Consider the following 24590-nt stretch of genomic DNA (forward strand, 5'->3'; position numbering starts at 1 on the left):
ATAAGCCACATGAGAGCATTTTATGCATGCTTGCACATAGTGGCAAGGCCTAATGCCTATGAGTCATGTTACAGTTCCAATATAAATAAGTCTGTTCAGCCATGTTTAGCGATGATCCTGCTGCTCAGTTTGGTTATAGCATTTATCAATTCCCTGTTCCTAAACGTGTAAATAAGAGGATTAAGAAAAGGAATAAATATGCCATAAATAATGGAAAGAATAACATCTTGGTTTTTGAAAAATCCAGAATGGGGTTTGATATAAGCAATAAACAATGTTCCATAATAAATTAATACAACTGTGATATGAGAAGTGCAGGTTGATATGGCTTTTCTTTTGCCTTCTGCTGACCGGATATGTGAAATACTAGCAATAATAAAGCAATATGAAACTGCTATACAGATAAAACAGAGGATGCCAGCTATGAGATCTGTTACAAGTGTGAAAATTTCATTTATAGTAGAGTCTGAACATGATAATCTTAATAATGGTGGACTCTCACAAAAGAAATGATTGATCTTAGGGTCACCGCAGAATGACAGAGTAAAAGTCAATGAAGTGTGGACAGCAGAACATAGCGCTCCAACTAGCCAAACATCAATTGATACCTGTACACAGACTTTATGGGTTATGGTAATGGTGTAATGTAAAGGTTTACAGATGGCAATGTAGCGATCAAAGGCCATGCAGGTAAAAAGTAGAAGCTCAGTAATCTCAACCCATGAAAACATAAACAATTGGACAACGCATCCATAAAATGTGATTGCAAATGAAGCTATTACAAAGTTATGTAACATCTTAGGAACCGTTGTGGAAATGCAACAGATATCAAGAACTGCAACATTAGCAAGGAAGAAGTATAATGGTATGTGTAAACTGGAGCTTAAAGATATTGTAAGAATTATTGCCACATTTCCTATCAATGACATGCAATATGTCATAGTAAACACATAAAACAAAAGTGTATCAAATGGGGAATCATAAAGAAGTCCATAAAGTAAGAATTGTTCTGGATGGGATTGATTTTTTTTCTCCATTCACAATTGGAATCTACAAAAAATGTAACAGCAGGCAAAATCACGAAAAGCACATACAGTATGTCCAAAATAAACATTATGAAATAATCAATATAAATTTGTGCTTTCAAAGAACATTCTGTGTTTGCTTTTAACTGAATTTTAGGCGAAGCAACTGCTGCAAACTCAAACTGCAGACAGGACACAGTACACACAAAAATAAAATATCTTAGGAAGTCACCAATCTTTTATGTAGTTATGGGAAAGAATAATGCATTTTCTTCTACAGTATACTTACTTTGGTGATCATCTAGTTGAAAAATATAAATGTAGATGAAATATTTAAATATATGTTATATGCCAATATTTCACAGGTTATCAATAATATAAAACAAAAAAGCATACAATGAATTTAGTGTTTGTTCACTATAAATATACATCATGCGTCTCTTAGGAATATATCTTTGGAGACTTTTTTTTTTGTTAAGCAATGCCTTATAGCATTATAATGAGTATATTATTTAAAACAACACATCAACTTAATTTTTGGTATGGGAATTGGAGATATCCAGACAGTCTTGTTCATCATTTAAGCTATCATTTTATTATTTTTAACCGTGCATGTGATGAAAAAAAATTGTGAGCTAATCTTGCTGAATTATTCTAAAGCCCCTTTGACCTTTCATATTAAAACAGCTAAATATATTCAATGTGCATCAAAACAAAAGGTGTTCAATGTCTAGTGTTCAGTCTCTTTCAAAAGCAGCTACAGCCAAAATTGTTGTGGCAAGCTTCAGTCCGAAGTTTACATGTTTGAAGTTCATCTAAAATGCAAATTTTCTAGAACATTAGACCATGTCCCATAATGCAATGCTGTGCAATATGACCTCTTGCCAGGTGCATGGCTTTGGCCAATAATGGCTTTTGACCAAACTCCCTGCCCCCTCACTATAAAATTCTGCTCTACCAGAAGCCATTTGTCAGTGTGTTGGAGTTAATCATTATACACACTATTAATTTTTTTCCCTTCAACCCAGCAGCTTGAACGAAAAAAAAACTGTCAGCTCTGGTTGCTGTACTAACAACTCAAGGTTGGTACAGTGATCTCCCCCACTGAACTACCTGCCTGATCAGTGCTCTCTGCCATTGGAGCCGGGAGGTGGTTGCCTGCTATTTTTTCAGCATGCTTCTGCTGGACCAGCTGCCATACACATGGGGCAAAGGTTTTTATTGAGGCAGCCCATGACGATCGTCATTCGGCCTGTGTGTACAGGGCTTTAGTTGTAAAGGACAGATGAAAGTGCTTTTATGGAGTGTTTAGTGTTATTTTACAGCACTAGTGTGCTATCCAAAGCTATACAGTGCTATATTCAGTGTTGTATTTTTCTATTGATACATTGCATTGAATTGCAGTTTTTGGGGCTGGGGGAGAGTAACGTGTTAACCTACTTGTATTTACTGTGATACTGTGATTTGAATAAACCCAACAGTCATTTTAGAATTTTTTTTTTTCTTTTTTTTTTTTGTGGGGGTTTGTTGCTTTTTTCCCCATTTCAGTTTGTATTCACATCCACCTTTTTCTTTGTTTTTACTATAAAAGAAAAACAACAAAAAGAGGGTTTTTATTTTGTTTTTTATACTGCTTCGGGTTTGGTGTTTGGGTTTTATTTTTTTAGATATTGTCATGTTTTGTTCTATGAAGTATATTATTTGTGCATCCTATTGTGGACCAGTCTAGTCTACAAAAGCACTCCAGTGTCAAGTGCATCAAAGCACCATATCCCCCATCCAGCCATTTTCATAGCTGTTAATAAAGCCAGTGAATCACCAAATTACCACAATGTCTGGGAGGCCTAAAATGAGAGGCAGAAGTGGTTCCTTTGCAGCTGTTAGGGGACAAACAGGTTCTGTGTCCAAAGTGGTAGTCGAGGCAGTGCTTCATGAGGCAGAGCACTTGCATCTTTCTTTCCCAGCAATGGGTAGACATGGGCCAAACGACCCCTGGTTCGGTTCACAGCAGAACCTTTGAACATTGCAAAAGTTCAGAACTGTATAACAAACATCATTAAAGTCTATAGGACTCAAACTGGAAAAATCTAAAGTGGCCATTTTGAAGGCTTATATGTAAGTAATTTGGCATTCAATGACTATGGAGGTCCTGCCCTATAACCATGTATCAATGTAAAAAGCTTGTAAAAAAAACATAATTCTCATATGATTAATGATTTACTGATGCTTAAACTGAAGCATTAAAAATGAAAAATTTATTTAAATAAAGTGCCTGTGGGGTCCTCTAGTCTGTCTGTAAAGTGGCACTTCTGTACCATGTATATGCAGCAATTTTAACATTTATAAAGCCAAAAAATGACATTTTCCAAGCAAGCTTGTTTTTGTAAACAACAGCTTGGAGAACCAGTCTGTATAAAGAGGCCACAATTTAGTGTACTTGGAACAAGATTAGAGATTTTTTGTATTAATTCTTGTGTCTCTTTCGCAGACTTTGGATAGAAGTAAGAGGTGCAGAAAAATTGGGCTTTGGGTGTTGGTGGTGCCTTCACACCATAACCCTATAGAGGTACTCTTGATGAAAGCAAGAAAAGGCCTTGCTGTCAAAAAATGAAATGATATTCCCTGGTCAAACAGTGGTGAAAAAACGTCTTTGGGTGTCAGTGGTGCTTTCACACTGTACAGTGAAGGAAAACATTATTTGATCCAATGCTGATTATGTACATTTGCCCACTGACAAAAATTATCAATCTATAATTTTAACAGTGAGAGACAAAAAAACAAAAACATCCAGAAAAACGTATTTAAAAAAAGTTATAAATTGATTTGCATTTTTATGAGGGAAAAAGGTATTTGACCCCTTCGCAAAACATGATTTAGGAGATGATGTCCTTGGGGTCATGGGCAGCATTTCTCCTCCAAACAAACACGATGAGTTGAGTTGATGCCAAAGAGCTTGATTTTGGTATCACCTGACCACAACACTTTCATCCAGTTCTCCTCATTCAGATGTTCATTGGCAAACTTCAGACAGGCATGTACATGTGCTTTCTTGAGCAGGGGACCTTGGCGCTGCAAGATTTCAGTCCTTCATGGCAGAGTGTGTTACCAATTTTTTTCTTGGTGACTATGGTCCCAGCTGCACTGAGATTAGTGATGAGCTGAACACCCCCGGTTCGGTTCGCATCAGAACACTGTGAACAGAGGAAAAGTTTGTTTGAACAAACAAACCCCATTAAAGTCTATGGGACTCGAACCTCGAAAATCAAACAACCTCATTTTCAAGGCTTAAATGCAAGTTATTGCCCCAAAAAAGTGTATGGGGGTCCGGGTCCTGACCTGGGAAACATGTAGCAATGAAAAAAAAAGTTTTTAAAAACAATTGTTTATAAAGGAGCACTGATTTACTGATTTTAACCACTTAAGCCCCCGAAGATTTTACCCCCTTCCTGACCAGGGGGTATTTTGCGATTCGGCACTGCATGAATTTAACGGACAATTGCGCGGTCGTGCGACGCTGTACCCAAACGAATTTGACATCCTTTTTTTCCCACAAACAGAGCTTTCTTTTGGTGGTATTTGATCACCTGTGCGATTTTTTGATCATGCGCTATAAACAAAAAAAGAGCAACAATTTTGCAAAAATAACAATATTTTTCAAATTTTTTTATATGAAATTCCCCCCCAAAAAAATGTAAAAAACAATTTTTTTTAAAATTTTTGGCCAATTTGTTTTCTGTTACATATGTTTGGTAAAGAAAATCACAATAAGCGTATTTTGATTGGTTTGCGCAAAAGTTATTGCATTTACTAACTAAGGGAAAGATTTTTGTAATTTTTGTTGTTTTTTTTAACGCGTAATGGCGGCGATCTGCAATTTTTTTTTTTTTTTGCGGTACTGCGACACTGCGGCTGACAGATCGGACCCTTGACTGACATTTTTGACACTTTTGGGGTTACCAGTGACATTACTACAGTAATCAGTGCTATACATATGCACTGTTACTGTAAAAATTACACTGGGAGGGAAGGGGTTAACTTTATTGGAGAGGGAGGGGTTAAGTGTGTCCCTAGGGGCGTGTTTCTAACTGTCATTGGATGTGGCTAGTGGTGTAACAGCACAGATCAATGGTCCTACATAGCAGGACCGAGTGATCTGTGCTTTTACACAGGGGAGAATGACAGGCGGCTTTGTTTACATTAGCCGCCTGCCTTTCTCCCGCTCTACCCGACGATCGCGAGTGACCGGCGGACATTTTTTGATCATGCGCTATAAACAAAAAAAGAGCAACAATTTTGCAAAAATAACAATATTTTTCAAATTTTTTTATATGAAATTCCCCCCCAAAAAAATGTAAAAATCTATTTTTTTTAAATTTTTGGCCAATTTGTTTTCTGTTACATATGTTTGGTAAAGAAAATCACAATAAGCGTATTTTGATTGGTTTGCGCAAAAGTTATTGCATTTACTAACTAAGGGAAAGATTTTTGTCATTTTTGTTGTTTTTTTTAACGCGTAATGGCGGCGATCTGCAATTTTTTTTTTTTTTGCGGTACTGCGACATTGCGGCTGACAGATCAGACCCTTGACTGACATTTTTGACACTTTTGGGGTTACCAGTGACATTACTACAGTAATCAGTGCTATACATATGCACTGTTACTGTAAAAATTACACTGGGAGGGAAGGGGTTAACTTTATTGGAGAGGGAGGGGTTAAGTGTGTCCCTAGGGGCGTGTTTCTAACTGTAATTGGATGTGGCTAGTGGTGTAACAGCACAGATCAACGGTCCTACATAGCAGGACCGAGTGATCTGTGCTTTTACACAGGGGAGAATGACAGGCGGCTTTGTTTACATTAGCCGCCTGCCTTTCACCCTCTCTACCCGACGATTGCGAGTGACCGGTGGACATCGGGTCCGCCGGTCACACACGCCAGCTTCGTCGGGTAAGAGCGGGGGTGGGAGCACGCCTCCGGCGGCGCACGCTTGCCCCCTATTCGCTCCCAGGCTAGTGACGTACCGGTACGTCACTTTGCCTGGGAGAGGCTGACCGCCGCCGTATATAGTCGGGCGGCGGTCGGCAAGTGGTTAATGAGGCTTAAAGTGAAACTATAAAAATGAAAAATTCCTTCAAATATCGTGCCTGGGGGGTCCCCTGAATGTGCCTGTAAAGTAGTGCATCTGTACAATGTATGTAGCCTGCTGCAGCAATACTGACATTTATAAAGCAAAAAATGTCATATACAAATATACATAAAAATTTCAAATCGCATGTCCTTGTCATACGGGTGCAGAAAAATTGGGCCTTGCTTATTGGTGGTGCCTGAACACTGTAACCCCTCGCAGTTACTCTTGCTGGGCGCAGGAACGGACCCTGCTGCTAAAAAATCCATACAAATTTGAAATTGCATGTACTTGTCATACCTTTGCTGTTGGTGGTGCCTGAACACCGTAACCAAGGCCTCACAGTTACTCTTGCTGGGTACAGGAACGGGACCTGCTGGTAAGAATTCCATACAAATTTGAAATTGCATGTGCTATACAAGTGCCAAAAATTGGGCCTTTGCCCTATGTGGTGCCAGAACACTGTAACCAAGGCCTCGCAGTTACTCTTGCTGGGAGCAGGAACGGGACCTGCTGGTAAGAATTCCTTACAAATTTGAAATTGCATGTGCTATACAAGTGCCAAAAATTGGGCCTTTGCCGTAGGTGGTGCCTGAACACTGTAACCAAGGCTTCGCAGTTACTCTTGCTGGGTGCAGGAACGGGACCTGCTGGTAAGAATTCCATACAAATTTGAAATTGCATGTGCTATACAAGTGCCAAAAATTGGGCCTTTGCCGTAGGTGTTGCCTGAACACCATAACCAAGGCCTCGCAGTTACTCTTGCTGGGTGCAGGAACAGGACCTGCTGGTAAGAATTCCATACAAATTTGAAACTGCATGTGCTATGCAAGTGCCAAAAATTGGGCCTTTGCCGTATGTGGTGCCTGAACACCGTAACCAAGGCCTTGCAGTTACTCTTGCTGGATGCAGGAACAGGACCTGCTGGTAATAATTCCATACAAATTTGAAATTGCATGTGCTATACAAGTGCCAAAAATGGTGCCTTTGCCGTATGTGGTGCCTGAACACTGTAACCAAGGCATCACAGTTACTCTTGCTGGAAGCAGGAATGGGACCTGCTGGTAAGAATTCCATGCAAATTTATAATTGCATGTACTACACAGGTGCCAAAAATCGGGCCTTTGCTGTTGTTGGTGCCTGAACATCGTAACCCCTTACAGTTAGCAGGGCACAGGGGCAGGGCCTGCTGTTAAAAATGACATACGACATTTCAGTTGTATGCACCTGTCATACAAGTGCAGAAAAATTAGGCCTTGGGTGTTGGTAGTGACCTCAACCAAAACATTGTTGAAAGCTAGCAGAATAAAGGTGGAGGAATAGGATAGACAGCATATTCAGTCTCAAGGGATGGCAGACCCCTGGCAATTTCAATCAGTTACATCAGCATCAGGGGCCTGATAGCTTTTGTTGATCCAGGACTCATTTATTTTGATAAAAGTGAGCTGGCCAACAGAGTCTGTGGACAGACGCACTCTTTTGTCTGTCACAAAACCTCCAGCAGCACTGAACGTCCGTTCCAAAAGCACGCTGGAAGCAGGACAGGCCAGTAGCTCCATTGCATATTGAGCAAGTTATGGCCAGTGGTCCATCCTCAAGACCCAGTAAGCTAGTGGATGCTCACCTGGAAATGTCTCCAAAACTGCTCTTGCACCTAGATAATCATGCACCATATGATGGAGACGCTGCCGATGGTTGCTTAAACCTAACAGCCCTGGGTGCTGCTGGGGACAAAATAACTGTTTAAAGGCATCGCTCAGTCGGCCGCCTTCTCCACCACTCCTCCTTAATGATGCTGAACGATGCCTCAGAAACACGCCTGGAGAATGTTGACCTCCCAGTGTCTGGAAAGGCGGTACACAATTCTTTTTTTCAAGGCCTCCTCAAGATGTTTCATCCTCTGCTCCCTCTTCGAAGGCAGGATGAGCTCTGCAACTTTACCCTTGTTTATTATTTTACAAATCATGTGTCCATAGATAGCAGCCATCTTGGCCATGACGTATCCATTTAGGGTGTGCCCCTATCCTCAATTGACTAATTCATATGGAAGGATTGGGAAACAGGGATTTCGGGCACAAAAGTTTTTGTAAAAAGATTTCTTTTATTCAACAAAAAACTAAATATTTTAAAATCATAGAACATTACAGGCAGATAATTGTGTATTAAGGACACAGTAAGACCACCAAACAATGGTCTATATTGTACAATATCTACAGTATATAGAACTTATAAAAGTGATTTACATACAGTTCAGAGTACAAGATCATTAGTAGTCATATAATTCTTGGAAACGTGTTATTTGATATCAGAAGAGAACCGCTGAAGGACATCCAAGCAATATGGTGCCGGTCAGCGGGGTCAACTGAAAATATGAGTTAACATTCACCATGTAACATATGACTTTTGCTCGACATGTTTCGCTTTCTTAAACAAAAAAGCTTCATCTGGAGCATATCATTTCTTTTGTCTGTGTGAAAAATAACAGTGTTTAGATAAATTACATATATATATTACCTCATTTTCAGTATGTTATAATTACAATTGCATATCATTTATCTCTCCTTTTAATTACATACAATCGTCTTACATATCTCAAATAAGTCCTTCTACTTTTGCAATATCAAACACAATATAACATTGGGTCTTAGATTGCATTCCGACACTAAAGGGGGTTTAGGGGAAACAATGGAGGCTGCCAATAGTGAGTATATGTGGGGATCCATGCTGTAGTTACAGTGTCAGCATATGTATCCTATTTATATACCTAGTATATGGACAAGAAAATGTATACATACCTGTACATATAGTAATCAGGCACATATCTCAACTTCCATAGAGAATTCTTTAACGAGGAGGACTGTGCGTTTTAGGAAGCTCAAAAACATAGGCATTGTATAGTGACATAGTAGTGAGGGTAATCACTCCATGTCTAATATCTGAGTGGATGAAAGCAAAAGAATAATGTTTCTCAGAGTAGTAGGCAACTTTTATTCTATAATATCGCTTTAAGGGAGAGCCCATAGAGGTGCTAAACCATGAACTCAAGTGTTCCAAAGTGGTAAAATCAGTGTGCCACATGCCTGTTATAAGAGTGTGTAAGTACCTACTGAGCCCATAGAATATCTGCCTTGGAAGGGGCAAAAGAAAAGACATATAATCATTCTGGACCGTAAGAATGGACAGGTGCCATGCGTTTCTAAACGATTGTACACCAACATATAGAGTTTACCCATTCGTATGTGGGCTACCCCTATAGTAAAATATATATTGTGTATATTAATTTGCTTTTATATACATATGTAAATATGTGTATGTGGTCAATTTGGTATCCAGCCCACCTTCATCTATGATGGTAGGAGGGTGACCAGGATTACGTATACATAGGCAGTTGCCACATAGGGTCCAAGATGAGTACATGCACGGCGTGCTTAGAATAAACATAGGTAGTAAATATAGTGGTAGATATATAGAGTGCCACTCAGTATAATAGATCCCTATGCAGTACGAGAGTCCCAAACATAAACAGACACCTTAGTAAGGCTCACCAAACTTGGAAAGGACCAGAGCTTAATGTAGGGAGCGTATCTCCTCTGCTTGTATGTCGGCTGTTAAGCACAGTAAGATTAAGGTAAATTCCCGGGTATTACAAAGGATAAGCTCGAATAACCTCGAGCACATAAAATCTTGCCTTTCTGGGATTGAACCTGTGGTATAGGTCGAGGTGTCTGCTCACGGGCGTGATCATCCTTCCCCCTGCTGATACGTACACATGGTCATTTATCCTCTGGCGGAGCTCTCTTATAGTTTTACCTATATAGAACATGCCGCAGGCACAATGCATCATGTATACCACTCCACGGGTACTACAGTCAGCTCGGGCGCCACTTACAAGCCCTGGTATGGCGGAGGTTCCCCATCCGGTGAGGACTGTGCGGAAGCTAGGAACAGCGTGGCAAGGGGTAAGCTTTTACATGGCTAGCACCAATACTTTAACATTACACTTTGTAATACCCGGGAATTTACCTTAATCTTACTGTGCTTAACAGCCGACATACAAGCAGAGGAGATACGCTCCCTACATTAAGCTCTGGTCCTTTCCAAGTTTGGTGAGCCTTACTAAGGTGTCTGTTTATGTTTGGGACTCTCGTACTGCATAGGGATCTATTATACTGAGTGGCACTCTATATATCTACCACTATATTTACTACCTATGTTTATTCTAAGCACGCCGTGCATGTACTCATCTTGGACCCTATGTGGCAACTGCCTATGTATACGTAATCCTGGTCACCCTCCTACCATCATAGATGAAGGTGGGCTGGATACCAAATTGACCACATACACATATTTACATATGTATATAAAAGCAAATTAATATACACAATATATATTTTACTATAGGGGTAGCCCACATACGAATGGGTAAACTCTATATGTTGGTGTACAATCGTTTAGAAACGCATGGCACCTGTCCATTCTTACGGTCCAGAATGATTATATGTCTTTTCTTTTGCCCCTTCCAAGGCAGATATTCTATGGGCTCAGTAGGTACTTACACACTCTTATAACAGGCATGTGGCACACTGATTTTACCACTTTGGAACACTTGAGTTCATGGTTTAGCACCTCTATGGGCTCTCCCTTAAAGCGATATTATAGAATAAAAGTTGCCTACTACTCTGAGAAACATTATTCTTTTGCTTTCATCCACTCAGATATTAGACATGGAGTGATTACCCTCACTACTATGTCACTATACAATGCCTATGTTTTTGAGCTTCCTAAAACGCACAGTCCTCCTCGTTAAAGAATTCTCTATGGAAGTTGAGATATGTGCCTGATTACTATATGTACAGGTATGTATACATTTTCTTGTCCATATACTAGGTATATAAATAGGATACATATGCTGACACTGTAACTACAGCATGGATCCCCACATATACTCACTATTGGCAGCCTCCATTGTTTCCCCTAAACCCCCTTTAGTGTCGGAATGCAATCTAAGACCCAATGTTATATTGTGTTTGATATTGCAAAAGTAGAAGGACTTATTTGAGATATGTAAGACGATTGTATGTAATTAAAAGGAGAGATAAATGATATGCAATTGTAATTATAACATACTGAAAATGAGGTAATATATATATGTAATTTATCTAAACACTGTTATTTTTCACACAGACAAAAGAAATGATATGCTCCAGATGAAGCTTTTTTGTTTAAGAAAGCGAAACATGTCGAGCAAAAGTCATATGTTACATGGTGAATGTTAACTCATATTTTCAGTTGACCCCGCTGACCGGCACCATATTGCTTGGATGTCCGTCAGCGGTTCTCTTCTGATATCAAATAACACGTTTCCAAGAATTATATGACTACTAATGATCTTGTACTCTGAACTGTATGTAAATCACTTTTATAAGTTCTATATACTGTAGATATTGTACAATATAGACCATTGTTTGGTGGTCTTACTGTGTCCTTAATACACAATTATCTGCCTGTAATGTTCTATGATTTTAAAATATTTAGTTTTTTGTTGAATAAAAGAAATCTTTTTACAAAAACTTTTGTGCCCGAAATCCCTGTTTCCCAATCCTTCCATATGAATTAGTCAATTGAGGATAGGGGCACACCCTAAATGGATACGTCATGGCCAAGATGGCTGCTATCTATGGACACATGACTTGTAAAATAATTCTGATATAAAGGTGGAAGCACCAGCCATCCTGGGAAGTGGCAAGCAGCAAGGTATTTAGGTTTGAGTACCACTTATTACCCTTTATACATATTATAATTGAACAATATCATGTGGAAGGATCGTGAAACATCTTTTATGCAAAAAACCCCATAAAAAGTTGCTCATAATTTTCTAGTGCCAATTTCTGGCCTGTACCTGGCCTTTGAAGATAATTTTGTAGTTGTTTATTTAGTCAAGTCATTTTCTATACACATTTTTTTCAAAAAATAGAAATCTATATAGAAGAGACCACAAACCATTCCAATAACAACTGATAGAATTCACAGGACAACCATGGATTTAGTTGGAAATGCATGGACGGGTCTTATGACCGAAATCGAATCTACCTGTAACATCCCGGCCAAGGATGATATAAGCCTAAACCAGTATATAAACACAGTAAAGAGACTTATTAAAAAAAAGTCAAACCTATATTGGCATATAGAATTTTTCTTGAAGTATATACAAGCAAATGTATGCCCTATGGGTCTAAGGATTCATCTATTCCCCTCCTTCGATAATGCTTCGAGTGAGTTTAGAACGTTGTGGGAACGTATTCTAACTAAATGCAGTACCGACTTGTGCCAGCTGTTGGTGTCCCAATACAAATTGGACCTAGCTACTTTAGATACTGAGTTATCATCTTTATATACTAAGAACGAGAATCTAAAAAAACACATACATTATGAGGCAAGATGGAAGGAGGTGAAGGAGTATGGAATCAAGCTTAATAGGGATATTATTGGTAAAAAACAAACTAAATTCCTAAAAGATAGGATGGCCTTCACGGAAGGCTATGCTTACCGATGGCCGGGACCCAATAGTTCAAGGCGACCCCGCTATTCGCGAGGCCCCCGTGAACAGATATCGAACACAGGTCTAAGGGAAACTGATTGGGAATCAGACTCGTCTTCGATCTCCGCACAATCCAATAGATCTAAAACATCGATTAGATCTAATCAAGATACTAGACCAAAAACAGATATGGCGACACGTAAACGAGGACAACAGGAAGGAGCCAACTACACACCACGCTCCAAAAAGCGACCCGACGAAACTTCCAAATTTCAACCATTGGGAATTGGGGGGACCCAAACTGGACAGACTGCTCGATCTGTCGAGACACTCACACAAGATGGTTTGGAAGCACAGGACCCGTATTTGGGACCCCTGGCTCTCCAAGCGATACAAATGTTGCAACCCTTATCCACTAACACTAATCCAAGTAACTCATCCACACAGGATCTCACATCTAATTCTCAAACACACTCACTAGGTGCTGCGGCACCTGTTTTTTCTAACACACCACTTTTAAATATAACCAGCACTACTTCTCTTAGACAAACCACTATTGATGGCCACTTTGTAGCCTCACAGGCCCAGGCCTCAAATTTTCCCCTGAGCACATCACTAAACCTTCCCACCTAAAATTATCAATCATTAACTTAACCCCTTATCACTTCTCCCCTCAAGAACAGGAGGTCCTTGAACTTGGCCTCACGTTCTGCCCATCTACTCCCATGGATAGATATGAGACCATAAAGGACGTCTATATGTTTATAAGGAATTTGACGTATAAACATATTTACGATCCAGAAAGACAACGTAATATACAAGATAAAGAAATCTCAGAAAAAATAAAACATTACACAATGCAAGAATTCCGTGTTTTACGGGATCTAATTCTACTATTGGAGGAAGGCAGTCTTCCGGATTCCCAGTCCCCCAATCAACCTATACAAACAAAGACAGTAAACCCAAGACAGGTCCCCTTCAAACCAAAATCTAACAATTTCCCTGACTTGACTACAAACCCTAACCTTTTGGCTTTTCTGACTTCAGTGGTAGGTGAGATCAAAAATTGTGAGTTAAAATCAACACAAAATAATCTTTCTAAACAACAACTACAGATGCTTAACAAACTAAAAAACCATACAGACTTGGTCATCAAACCCTCAGATAAGGGTGGTAACCTAGTATTGATGACTCGAGAGGGATATGAGAGAATGTGCCTTAATATCCTCTCAAACCGTACATGGTACAAAAAGATATCTCCATCGGCTACTACAGAATTTAAAGCAGAGTATTTGGATATAATTGGACGTGCATATCAATTGGCTCTTATAGATAAAGACTGTTATAATTTTCTTAATAACAAATTTCCGAGACAGGCGACATTCTATTCACTCCCAAAAACCCACAAAAACTTAACTTCTCCACCTGGTAGGCCTATTGTATCGGGCATTGGAAGTCTAACTGAAAATGCTAGTCGCTTGATCGACTATTATTTACTACCACACGTAGTGCGGTTACCGTCATACGTCAAGGACACACTCGAGTTTTTGAAAATGATTGAAGATATGGTGGTTCCTCCCGACGCCCTGCTCGTGACTTTGGATGTGGAGGCATTATACTCCAGTATCCCTCACGAGCAGGGCGTCGGGATGATACGCACGTTCTTATATGAGCAAGACCATCATACTTGGCCATTTTGTGATTTTATTTTGGAACTCTTACTGTTTATTTTGAAACACAACTGGTTCACTTTCAACGGGTCCCACTACCTCCAGGTGCAGGGCGTGGCCATGGGCACTTGTTGTGCCCCGGCCTACGCCAACCTGTACCTGGGGGGGTGGGAGCGACAAATCACATCAGATGAAAATTTATCTAATTTCTTTTCATCCGTGGCAATTTGGTTTCGTTACATAGACGACATTTTTGCTGTCTGGACAGGTTCAAAATCAATGCTAGATGAGTTTATTGCCCAACTAAATATAAACGACTTCAATTTGAAGCTAACATCTACCATCAGCGACTCGAGTGTTAATTTCCTTGACTTAACGGTACTCAAACATATGGATGGACACCTGACGACCAACCTATACAGAAAGGAGACGTCAGGGAATGTAATATTACACGCGTCTAGCGCCCACCCAGGGGCGCTCATACGTAGCATTCCATACGCCCAATACATACGCCTACGGTGTAATTGCACATCTGACAGCGACTTCAAAATACAGGCTAATCACTTACGAGAACGCCTAATGGCTCGTGGATACAGTAAACGGGTGTTGAGAACAGCTTTCAACAAAGCGTTTTCTCAAAATAGAAACAGCCTCATCTTTAGAGCCAAACCTCCAAGCACACAACCGACAGTTAAACTAATAACCAAATACTCCGCTCATGAAAAAGTATTGAGAGATATTCTTGAACGGAACTGGCATCTTCTCCGTGATGATCCGGTCATAAACAAATATGTTGGCAAATACCCCCAAATTGTATTTAGGAGAACAAGATCTTTAAGAGATCAACTAACAACAAGCCACTATCAACCCATCAGAAACAAAGTAACCACATGTAGGGGTACTTATAAGTGTCGCACATGCGCCCTATGTCCTTGGATAGAGGAGAATACTCAATACACCCTACCCAATGGGGAAATTTTTGTTCCAAAATTCCGAGCTGACTGTAGTACCCGTGGAGTGGTATACATGATGCATTGTGCCTGCGGCATGTTCTATATAGGTAAAACTATAAGAGAGCTCCGCCAGAGGATAAATGACCATGTGTACGTATCAGCAGGGGGAAGGATGATCACGCCCGTGAGCAGACACCTCGACCTATACCACAGGTTCAATCCCAGAAAGGCAAGATTTTATGTGCTCGAGGTTATTCCTCAAGATCCTCGAGGTGGCAACTGGGACAAAAAAATTCTCCAGAGAGAGACTCTCTGGATAGAGCGTCTCAGTGCCACATATAGACCTGGTTTGAACGAAACACAGTCGTACAAACCCTTTCTGTGAAGGCTCCCTTGTTTACTTAGTGCCAATAGATCTAATTGATCTTGGTTGGCATACTCTGGTTACGATAATGGCCCTGTGTGGGATTCGTGGGTCGGGATGTCTGCTTGGATTTGACGTGGTTATCCTCCCCCTGTATATCTAACTATTCTGATACCTCTTCACATTAATATAGGTTCTGTGGCACATACACCTCTCTTTCTCTTCCTTTTCTAAAAGTATAACAAATAGCTTTTTGTGTTATAATCCCTATTTCATCAATATTAGGATCTTGAGGATTCATAATAACAATAAGTCAAAATATGCAACTTTCCCTTGGGGTTTGAAGTATGGAAGTGTTTCTAGTAAGGGGCAGTTCAGCCCCTGTTCTTTCATTAGGGCTAATATTATTGAACGCCCTTACTAGTGGTTAATGTCAAAAAATAAACATGGTTACATAATAATCTTTGATAAACAAATATATTACCAATATATATCTCCTGGCCTATCAGGAACTTTTTTGTACTTTAGTGAAATATGCTTTTATATCTGTATTTTTAAATATATAATTTCTGTTTTCTTGTTGTGTTTTTTCATTTCAGGCAATTAGAATTCTCATGTAATTGCGGACCGATCCTGGTGGGGGCAGTGTGGATAAGCATGGAGGTCGGCCTCATCAGTGAGATATGTGCGGCCAGACAGGCCGCAGGTTAGCTCCGCCCCTTCCGGGCGGAACTTTCCTGTGGCACCCGAGCGGACTACGGAGGCACTTCCTGCCTCTATGTGATCTGCATACACCTGTGACAGAGCCGAGAGCTTCGCTGGGGTGTCCCCGCGCTTGCTCTCGAGCGATGTCCGGTGGGAGTGGCCGGGGCGGTGACGCCCTTTGACGAACCGCCCGGGATCCACGCTACTTAAGGGCGCCACTTACAAGCCCTGGTATGGCGGAGGTTCCCCATCCGGTGAGGACTGTGCGGAAGCTAGGAACAGCGTGGCAAGGGGTAAGCTTTTACATGGCTAGCACCAATACTTTAACATTACACTTTGTAATACCCGGGAATTTACCTTAATCTTACTGTGCTTAACAGCCGACATACAAGCAGAGGAGATACGCTCCCTACATTAAGCTCTGGTCCTTTCCAAGTTTGGTGAGCCTTACTAAGGTGTCTGTTTATGTTTGGGACTCTCGTACTGCATAGGGATCTATTATACTGAGTGGCACTCTATATATCTACCACTATATTTACTACCTATGTTTATTCTAAGCACGCCGTGCATGTACTCATCTTGGACCCTATGTGGCAACTGCCTATGTATACGTAATCCTGGTCACCCTCCTACCATCATAGATGAAGGTGGGCTGGATACCAAATTGACCACATACACATATTTACATATGTATATAAAAGCAAATTAATATACACAATATATATTTTACTATAGGGGTAGCCCACATACGAATGGGTAAACTCTATATGTTGGTGTACAATCGTTTAGAAACGCATGGCACCTGTCCATTCTTACGGTCCAGAATGATTATATGTCTTTTCTTTTGCCCCTTCCAAGGCAGATATTCTATGGGCTCAGTAGGTACTTACACACTCTTATAACAGGCATGTGGCACACTGATTTTACCACTTTGGAACACTTGAGTTCATGGTTTAGCACCTCTATGGGCTCTCCCTTAAAGCGATATTATAGAATAAAAGTTGCCTACTACTCTGAGAAACATTATTCTTTTGCTTTCATCCACTCAGATATTAGACATGGAGTGATTACCCTCACTACTATGTCACTATACAATGCCTATGTTTTTGAGCTTCCTAAAACGCACAGTCCTCCTCGTTAAAGAATTCTCTATGGAAGTTGAGATATGTGCCTGATTACTATATGTACAGGTATGTATACATTTTCTTGTCCATATACTAGGTATATAAATAGGATACATATGCTGACACTGTAACTACAGCATGGATCCCCACATATACTCACTATTGGCAGCCTCCATTGTTTCCCCTAAACCCCCTTTAGTGTCGGAATGCAATCTAAGACCCAATGTTATATTGTGTTTGATATTGCAAAAGTAGAAGGACTTATTTGAGATATGTAAGACGATTGTATGTAATTAAAAGGAGAGATAAATGATATGCAATTGTAATTATAACATACTGAAAATGAGGTAATATATATATGTAATTTATCTAAACACTGTTATTTTTCACACAGACAAAAGAAATGATATGCTCCAGATGAAGCTTTTTTGTTTAAGAAAGCGAAACATGTCGAGCAAAAGTCATATGTTACATGGTGAATGTTAACTCATATTTTCAGTTGACCCCGCTGACCGGCACCATATTGCTTGGATGTCCTTCAGCGGTTCTCTTCTGATATCAAATAACACGTTTCCAAGAATTATATGACTACTAATGATCTTGTACTCTGAACTGTATGTAAATCACTTTTATAAGTTCTATATACTGTAGATATTGTACAATATAGACCATTGTTTGGTGGTCTTACTGTGTCCTTAATACACAATTATCTGCCTGTAATGTTCTATGATTTTAAAATATTTAGTTTTTTGTTGAATAAAAGAAATCTTTTTACAAAAACTTTTGTGCCCGAAATCCCTGTTTCCCAATCCTTCCATATGAACTTTACCCTTGTAACGTGGATCAAGAAGGGTTGCCAACCAGAAATTATTCCTCTCCTAGATAGCATGAACCCTTGGGTCCTTTTGCAGGCTTTGCAGAATCAGGGAGCCCATGGGTCACTAAGGATGACATTGTCAGCAGGAGCAACCTCTCCCCAACCACGTTCAACTCCTGTGGTTTCCTGTGGGGAATCAAAACCATCCCTTGAAGACTGCTGTATGCTATCCTCTTCCTCTACACCCATGCTGCCGAAATCCTCATCCTCCTCCTCCTCCTCCTCCTTCTCTTCCTCCTGTGTGTTTTGTGGCCCTGCAGGAATGATATCTGCATAAAGGGGGCCTTGTGTGGAAAGGAAGTCCTCCTCTTCCTCCCGCTCTTCTGCCTCAAGAGCCATTTCCATGATTCCACACAGCGTGTGCTCAAGCAGGTAGACTAGTGGGATAGTGTCACTGATGCATGCATCATCCTGGCTCACCATCCTTGTGGCATCCTCAAATGGTGACAGGATGATGCATGCATCCTTAATCAAAAGCCACTGGCATGGCGAAAAAAACCAAGCTCCCCTGACCCTGTCCTTGTGCCATACTCACACAGGTACACAGTGAGCTGTGTGTGCAGCTGCTGCAGCATTGCAAACGTTGAGTTCCACCTGGTTGGAATGTCATAAATAAGGCGGTTGGTGGGCAACTTGAATTCCCGTTGAATGTCAGATATGTGAGCACTGCCATTGAACGAACGGCAGAAATGGCCACAGACTTTCCTGGCCTGCCTCAGGAGATCTTGGAAGCCCAGGTATCTGCTCAAGAAACGCTGCACCACCAGATTCAGAACATGTGCCAAGCATAGAACATGTGCCAATTGTCCCTGTTGGAGGGCAGAGAGAAGGTTGGTGCCATTATTGCATACAACCATTCCCGGTTCAAGCTGTTGTGGTGTCAATCATCTCTGAGCCTGCCCCTGCAGAGCTGACAGAATCTCTGCACCGGTGTGACTCCTATCCCCTAGACAGACCAACTGAAGCACAGCATGGCATTTTTTAGCCTGACTGCTTGCATAGCCCTTTGAATGTTTAGGGAGCACTGCTGCTTCAGAGGACAATTGAGCAGAAGAGGACATGGAGGAGGAGGAGGTGGTGGAGTAGGCAGATTTGGCAGAACCAGCACCAGCTTTTTGGTGGCAAAACAAGCTGCAACACCGAACCCTGTTCTGCATCCTTCCCAGCTGCCAGCAGAGTTACCCAGAGTGCCGTGAAAGAAATCTAACGTCCCTGTCCATGCCTGCTGGACCAAGAGTCAGCAGTAATGTGCACCTTCCTGCTTACCGCTTTGTCCAACGAGGCCAACACACTACCATCCAAATGACATTATAGAGCCGGAATGGCCTTACGTGAAAATAAATGCCTTTTTGGGACCTGCCACTGAGGTGCTAGCATTAAGACGCTGAGCTTGTGGATGGCTGTGACAGTATTTCTTTCTACGGTACAGCAACTGGGGTAGTGAAATTTGCCTGCTGCTCAAATCATGCGGTGGTGTACTGCTAGCAGATTGGGTTCAAGTCTCTGTGCCACTCATTGTTATACCATCATCCTTCTCAATGCTGGTATTTGAGAAGGCATGAGGTATAGTAGGGTTAGAGATCGCAGATGAGGAGCAAGGAGATGTATGCTTGTTTTGATCTGGTGCCTCTTTCAGGTGCTGTTACCAACGAACTGCATGGCAGGTCATCATATGCCTTGTCAAGCATGTGGTGCCTAAGTGGCTGGTGTTGCTGGCCACGCTTGACCCGCTTTAGACAGATGTTACAAACAGCAACGCCGTGGTCTACTGCACAGATGCTGAAAAAAGCCCATACTAATAAACTTTTTGGAGTCCGTGGGGATTTTGGAGTCCTGTGGAGCTCTGTGCTGTGGCGCAATAGGTTGGCTAATGCTATGGCGGCCCCTGGAGCACATCCTGTCTCGTTGGAGTTGTGCGTCCTCCTCATCCTCCCCCTCCTCCTCCTCCATCTCCCCCTCCTCCTCCTCCTCCTCTATCCTGTCAGGCACCCAAGTACAGTCAGTGACCTCATCATCCCCTCCCTCCTCCTCACTGGAGCAAACTAGACAATATGCTTCAGCTGTGGCAACATGACTGCTGGTTTCTTGTCCGTCATTGTCACCCCCTCTCTCTAGGCTCACGTTATTCCCTTCATCAACCTGGGAACCAACATCACAGATTTCAAATTGCTGCGCATCCTTCCAGGAGCATGTCACTGACACTATGATCGAATAGTTCAGGTGACTCCTCCATGCATAATGGTGGGGCAACTGAAGGAGTAGCTGTGGAGAAGGAGCCTGTGTTTGGCAAGTGCGGTGGAAGGCAAACTACTGGGAGCGTGGGTGTCAGAGGAAGAAGAGGATGAGGACGGCTTTTTGATCCACTCCACCAACTCTTCCACATGTTGTGGCTGAATAGCACGGGCAGCACCGGAAATAAAGGATGGGCGTGCCCGCCTGCAGAGGATGCACTATATCAACTGTGACCACCACTTTTCACAATGGACACAGAGGCTGCTTGCCCTCTTTTCGTGGCCTGTGAGCATTGGCCTCTCCTTGTTGGCCTTTCGGCCATGATGTTGATTCAGATCAATAAAGGGTATACACAACTGACCAATAGATACTCAATGACCTGATATGATGTAATTGATAGCCCTATAGATGAGCTGTGGTGGTTATAGATGTACGCAAGTGACCGATTAATAATACTCTAATTGATAGCTGATGTAATCTATAATCCTATAGATGGATGTTCTGTGATGCTTATAAAATGTTCCACAACTGACCAATGAATACTCTGACTGATATCTGAAGTGATCTATAATCAAATAGATCTATGAATATTATATAATGTTCCACAACTGACCACTCTGACTGATATCTGAAGTGATCCATAATCAAATAGGTCTGTGAATCTTATAGAATGTTCCACAGCTGACCAATGAATACTCTGACTGATAACTGAAGTGATCTATAATCAAATAGGTCTGTGAATATTATAGAATGTTCCACAACTGATCAATGAATACACTGACTGATATCTGAAGTGATCTAGAACCCTATAGGTATGTGAATATTATAGAATGTTCCACAACTGACCAATGAATACGCTGACTGATAGCTGAAGTGATCTATAAACAAATAGGTCTATGGATATTATAGAATGTTCCACACCTGACCAATTAATTATCTGACTGATATCTGAAGTGATCTATAATCAAATAGGTCTGTGAAAATTATAGAATGTTCCACAATTGATCAATGAATACACTGACTGATATCTGAAGTGATCTAGAGCCCTATAGGTCTGTGAATATTTTAGAATGTTCCACAACTGATCAATGGATACACTGACTTATATCTGAAGTGATCTAGAACCCTATAGGTTTGTGAATATTATTGAATGTTCCACAACTGATCGATTAATACACTGACTGATATCTGAAGTGATCTAGAACCCTATAGGTCTGTGATGATTAGAGAATGTTCCACAACTGATCAATAAACAATACTCTGACCGGTATCTGACAATACTCTGACCGGGTATGAGCTTCGAGTTTGAGTCGAAGGTATGTTCGATGTGAACATCGCACATTCAATCGTTCGTCGAGTGACGAACAAATGTGCTTCTTTACGGGAAATTTGAGTTACCGATAATGCACTGGACACATGCCGTGCATGCAGCGCGTTATGTGATTGGCCAAAGCATGCACCCTGACCTCATGCTTTGGCCAATCAAATGATCACTGCCATGATTGGACTAAAGGCAGAGTGCCTTTAGCCAATCTTGGCTCAGGGGCCAAGTACATGCCCCACACTACATAAAGTCTGCTCGCGCAGCCGCAGCATGTAGTGTCAGTTTGCGGGCGATGAGACAGGGACAGGCACATGATTGACGCAGGGCAAGAGTAGTTTTTTGGAGTTTGTAAGACAGTGGAGAGACATTGCTAGCAGTGTAGGGAGGGCTAGGTTCCTGTGTGAGGTAGGGACAGATTTATTTCTTTACATTATATAAGACAGTGGAGAGACATTTCTAGCAGTGTAGGGAGGTTTAGGTTCCTGTGTGAGGTAGGGACAGATTGATTTCATTACATCATATCAGACAGTGGAGGGACATTGCTAGCAGTGAAGGGAGGGCTAGGTTCCTATGTGAGGTAGGGACAGATTGATTTCATTACATCATATCAGACAGTGGAGAGACATTGCTAGCAGTGTAGGGAGGGCTAGGTTCCTGTGTGAGGTAGGAACAGATTTATTTCTTTACATTATATAAGACAGTTACATCAGATACTAATGATGAGCCGAACACCCACACAATGCACTGCTCAGGTACAGTGAATAAATGATGTGACATCAGTAATTTATTCACTGCAACTCAGCAGTGCATTGTGGAGTGGCTCATGACGTCAGGTCCCAATAAAATAGCTGAAACAATCAAAACAGCTCAGAGTGTGTGAAGTGTCCGTAGAAGCAGGAGCTTCTTTTTTTTTTCTATTTTTCGGGCTGGCAACTTGATCATCGGGGGAAACTATTTTTTTATTTTTTAATAAAGGACTTTTCCAAAACTAGCTTTTGTCTTTATATTTTTGTACACTTTTTTGGTGAATGGGTAGGGGTACGATGTACCCGATATCCATTCACATGGGGGGGCTTGGGTCTGGGGGCCCCCTTGTTAAAGGGGGCTTCCAGATTCCAATAAGCCTCCCCCCGCAGACCCCCACAACCACAGCCCATGGTTGTCGGGAAGAGACCCCTGTCCCCATCAACATGGGGACAAGGTGCTTTGGGGGACAGCGGCAGAGCCCCCTCTGCCCCAAAGCACCCACCCCCCATGTTGAGGGCATGTGGCCTGGTATGGTTCAGAAGGGGGGTGCTCACTGACCCCCACCCCCCCATCCTGGCCAGCCAGGCTGTGTGCTTAGAAAAGGGTCTGGTATGGATTTTAGGGGGAACCCCACGCTGTTTTTTTCAGCAATACTGACATAAAATTCTATAAACTGAAGTGCCTATATTATATATATATATATATATATATATATATATATATATATATATATATATATATTTTTTTTTTTTTTTTTTTTTTTGTGGTATACACTGCACCACTGCACTGTGTCTGATCTCAATAAACTGTGGAAAGCAAAAATCTCTCTCCCTGCCACCAATGTATTATTAATTATAGAATGCCACTTATAAATCACCCACTGGCCAAGGGATTCACACTCACAACCTTGCACCTGCAGGCCTGGTATTCTACCTGCTACGCCACCATCAAGTACACTTAGGTTGTCCACGCTTTCCCTGCCTAACTAACTAACTAACTCCTATCTCACCCTACACACAGTGGATGAGATAAAAGTTAGGGAGAGTGTGGTCAGCTTGAGCAGGCTTAGGTGGTGTAGTGGCGTAGGTGGTAGGATACCAGGCTTGCAATGAGAGAGGGTTGTTGGTTCAAATCCCCTGGCCAGCAAGTGATTTATTGGAATTCAGAGGTCAGAGTCCATGATAATGCGGGAACTCAAAGTTCTTGCGAAGAAGCCCATTTGTTCATCATTCCACAAACGAGCAAACAGCCAATGTTCAAGTCAAACTTACGTTCAACTCGAAGCTCATCCCTATTAGTGACACAGTGCATGAACAATTTCCCATTCCACTGGAAGACAGATACCTAGGTATCCACTTACCGACTAAATTCTCTGAACTGTATGAAAAACCTTGCCTGCCCACCCTCAAAACTATAGCCCAGGATGTAGGAAAGTGGAACAAACTCCATTTCTCTTGGTTTGGGCGAGCTGCCATATTAAAAATGAATGTCCTTCCACGCCTTCTATATCTTTTCCAAACAATCCCTATCAAAATTCCACACATTCAAACGTCTGTGTCTAAAATTCTTATGGAACCAAAAACGTTCAGACTACCATATGACCTCTTGACTAGGCCCAAGCATACAGGAGGTATCGGTTTACCTGACCTAAAAAATACCGTTGGGCCTGCCATCTCACTAGAATGGTAGACTGGTCCCTTCACAAGAGTAGTAAAGATTGGGTCAATCTAGAAAACTCGCGCTCCAGCATACCCATACACACAACACCCTGGATTACATCAAATCATATTCCCCAATATCTTAAAGATCACTCGTTGATAGATGCTATCCTGTTTTAAGGAGACCTGTTGACATACTTCTATCTCCTCTAACCCAGGACCCTTAACTCCCGTAAGACTCAACCCAGCC

At 41.4% G+C, this 24590-nt stretch overlaps 1 protein-coding gene across 1 annotated transcript in view; it reads right to left on the reverse strand.

The window, feature by feature from the left end:
- LOC309544336 (olfactory receptor 6B1-like) overlaps window positions 1–24590 on the reverse strand; it is a gene marked incomplete at both ends in the record, with an annotated part of 61601 nt that overhangs the window by 7826 nt on the left and 29185 nt on the right. The window contains 2 exons of the mRNA XM_082243241.1: window positions 1095–1207; window positions 1315–1326. Of these exons, the coding sequence (XP_082099367.1) occupies window positions 1095–1207; window positions 1315–1326 (125 nt within the window). The remainder of the gene's footprint in view (window positions 1–1094; window positions 1208–1314; window positions 1327–24590) is intronic.

This window comes from Pelophylax lessonae (genome assembly GCF_965119305.1).
Source record: "Pelophylax lessonae genome assembly, chromosome: 1".
NCBI lineage: Eukaryota > Metazoa > Chordata > Amphibia > Anura > Ranidae > Pelophylax > Pelophylax lessonae.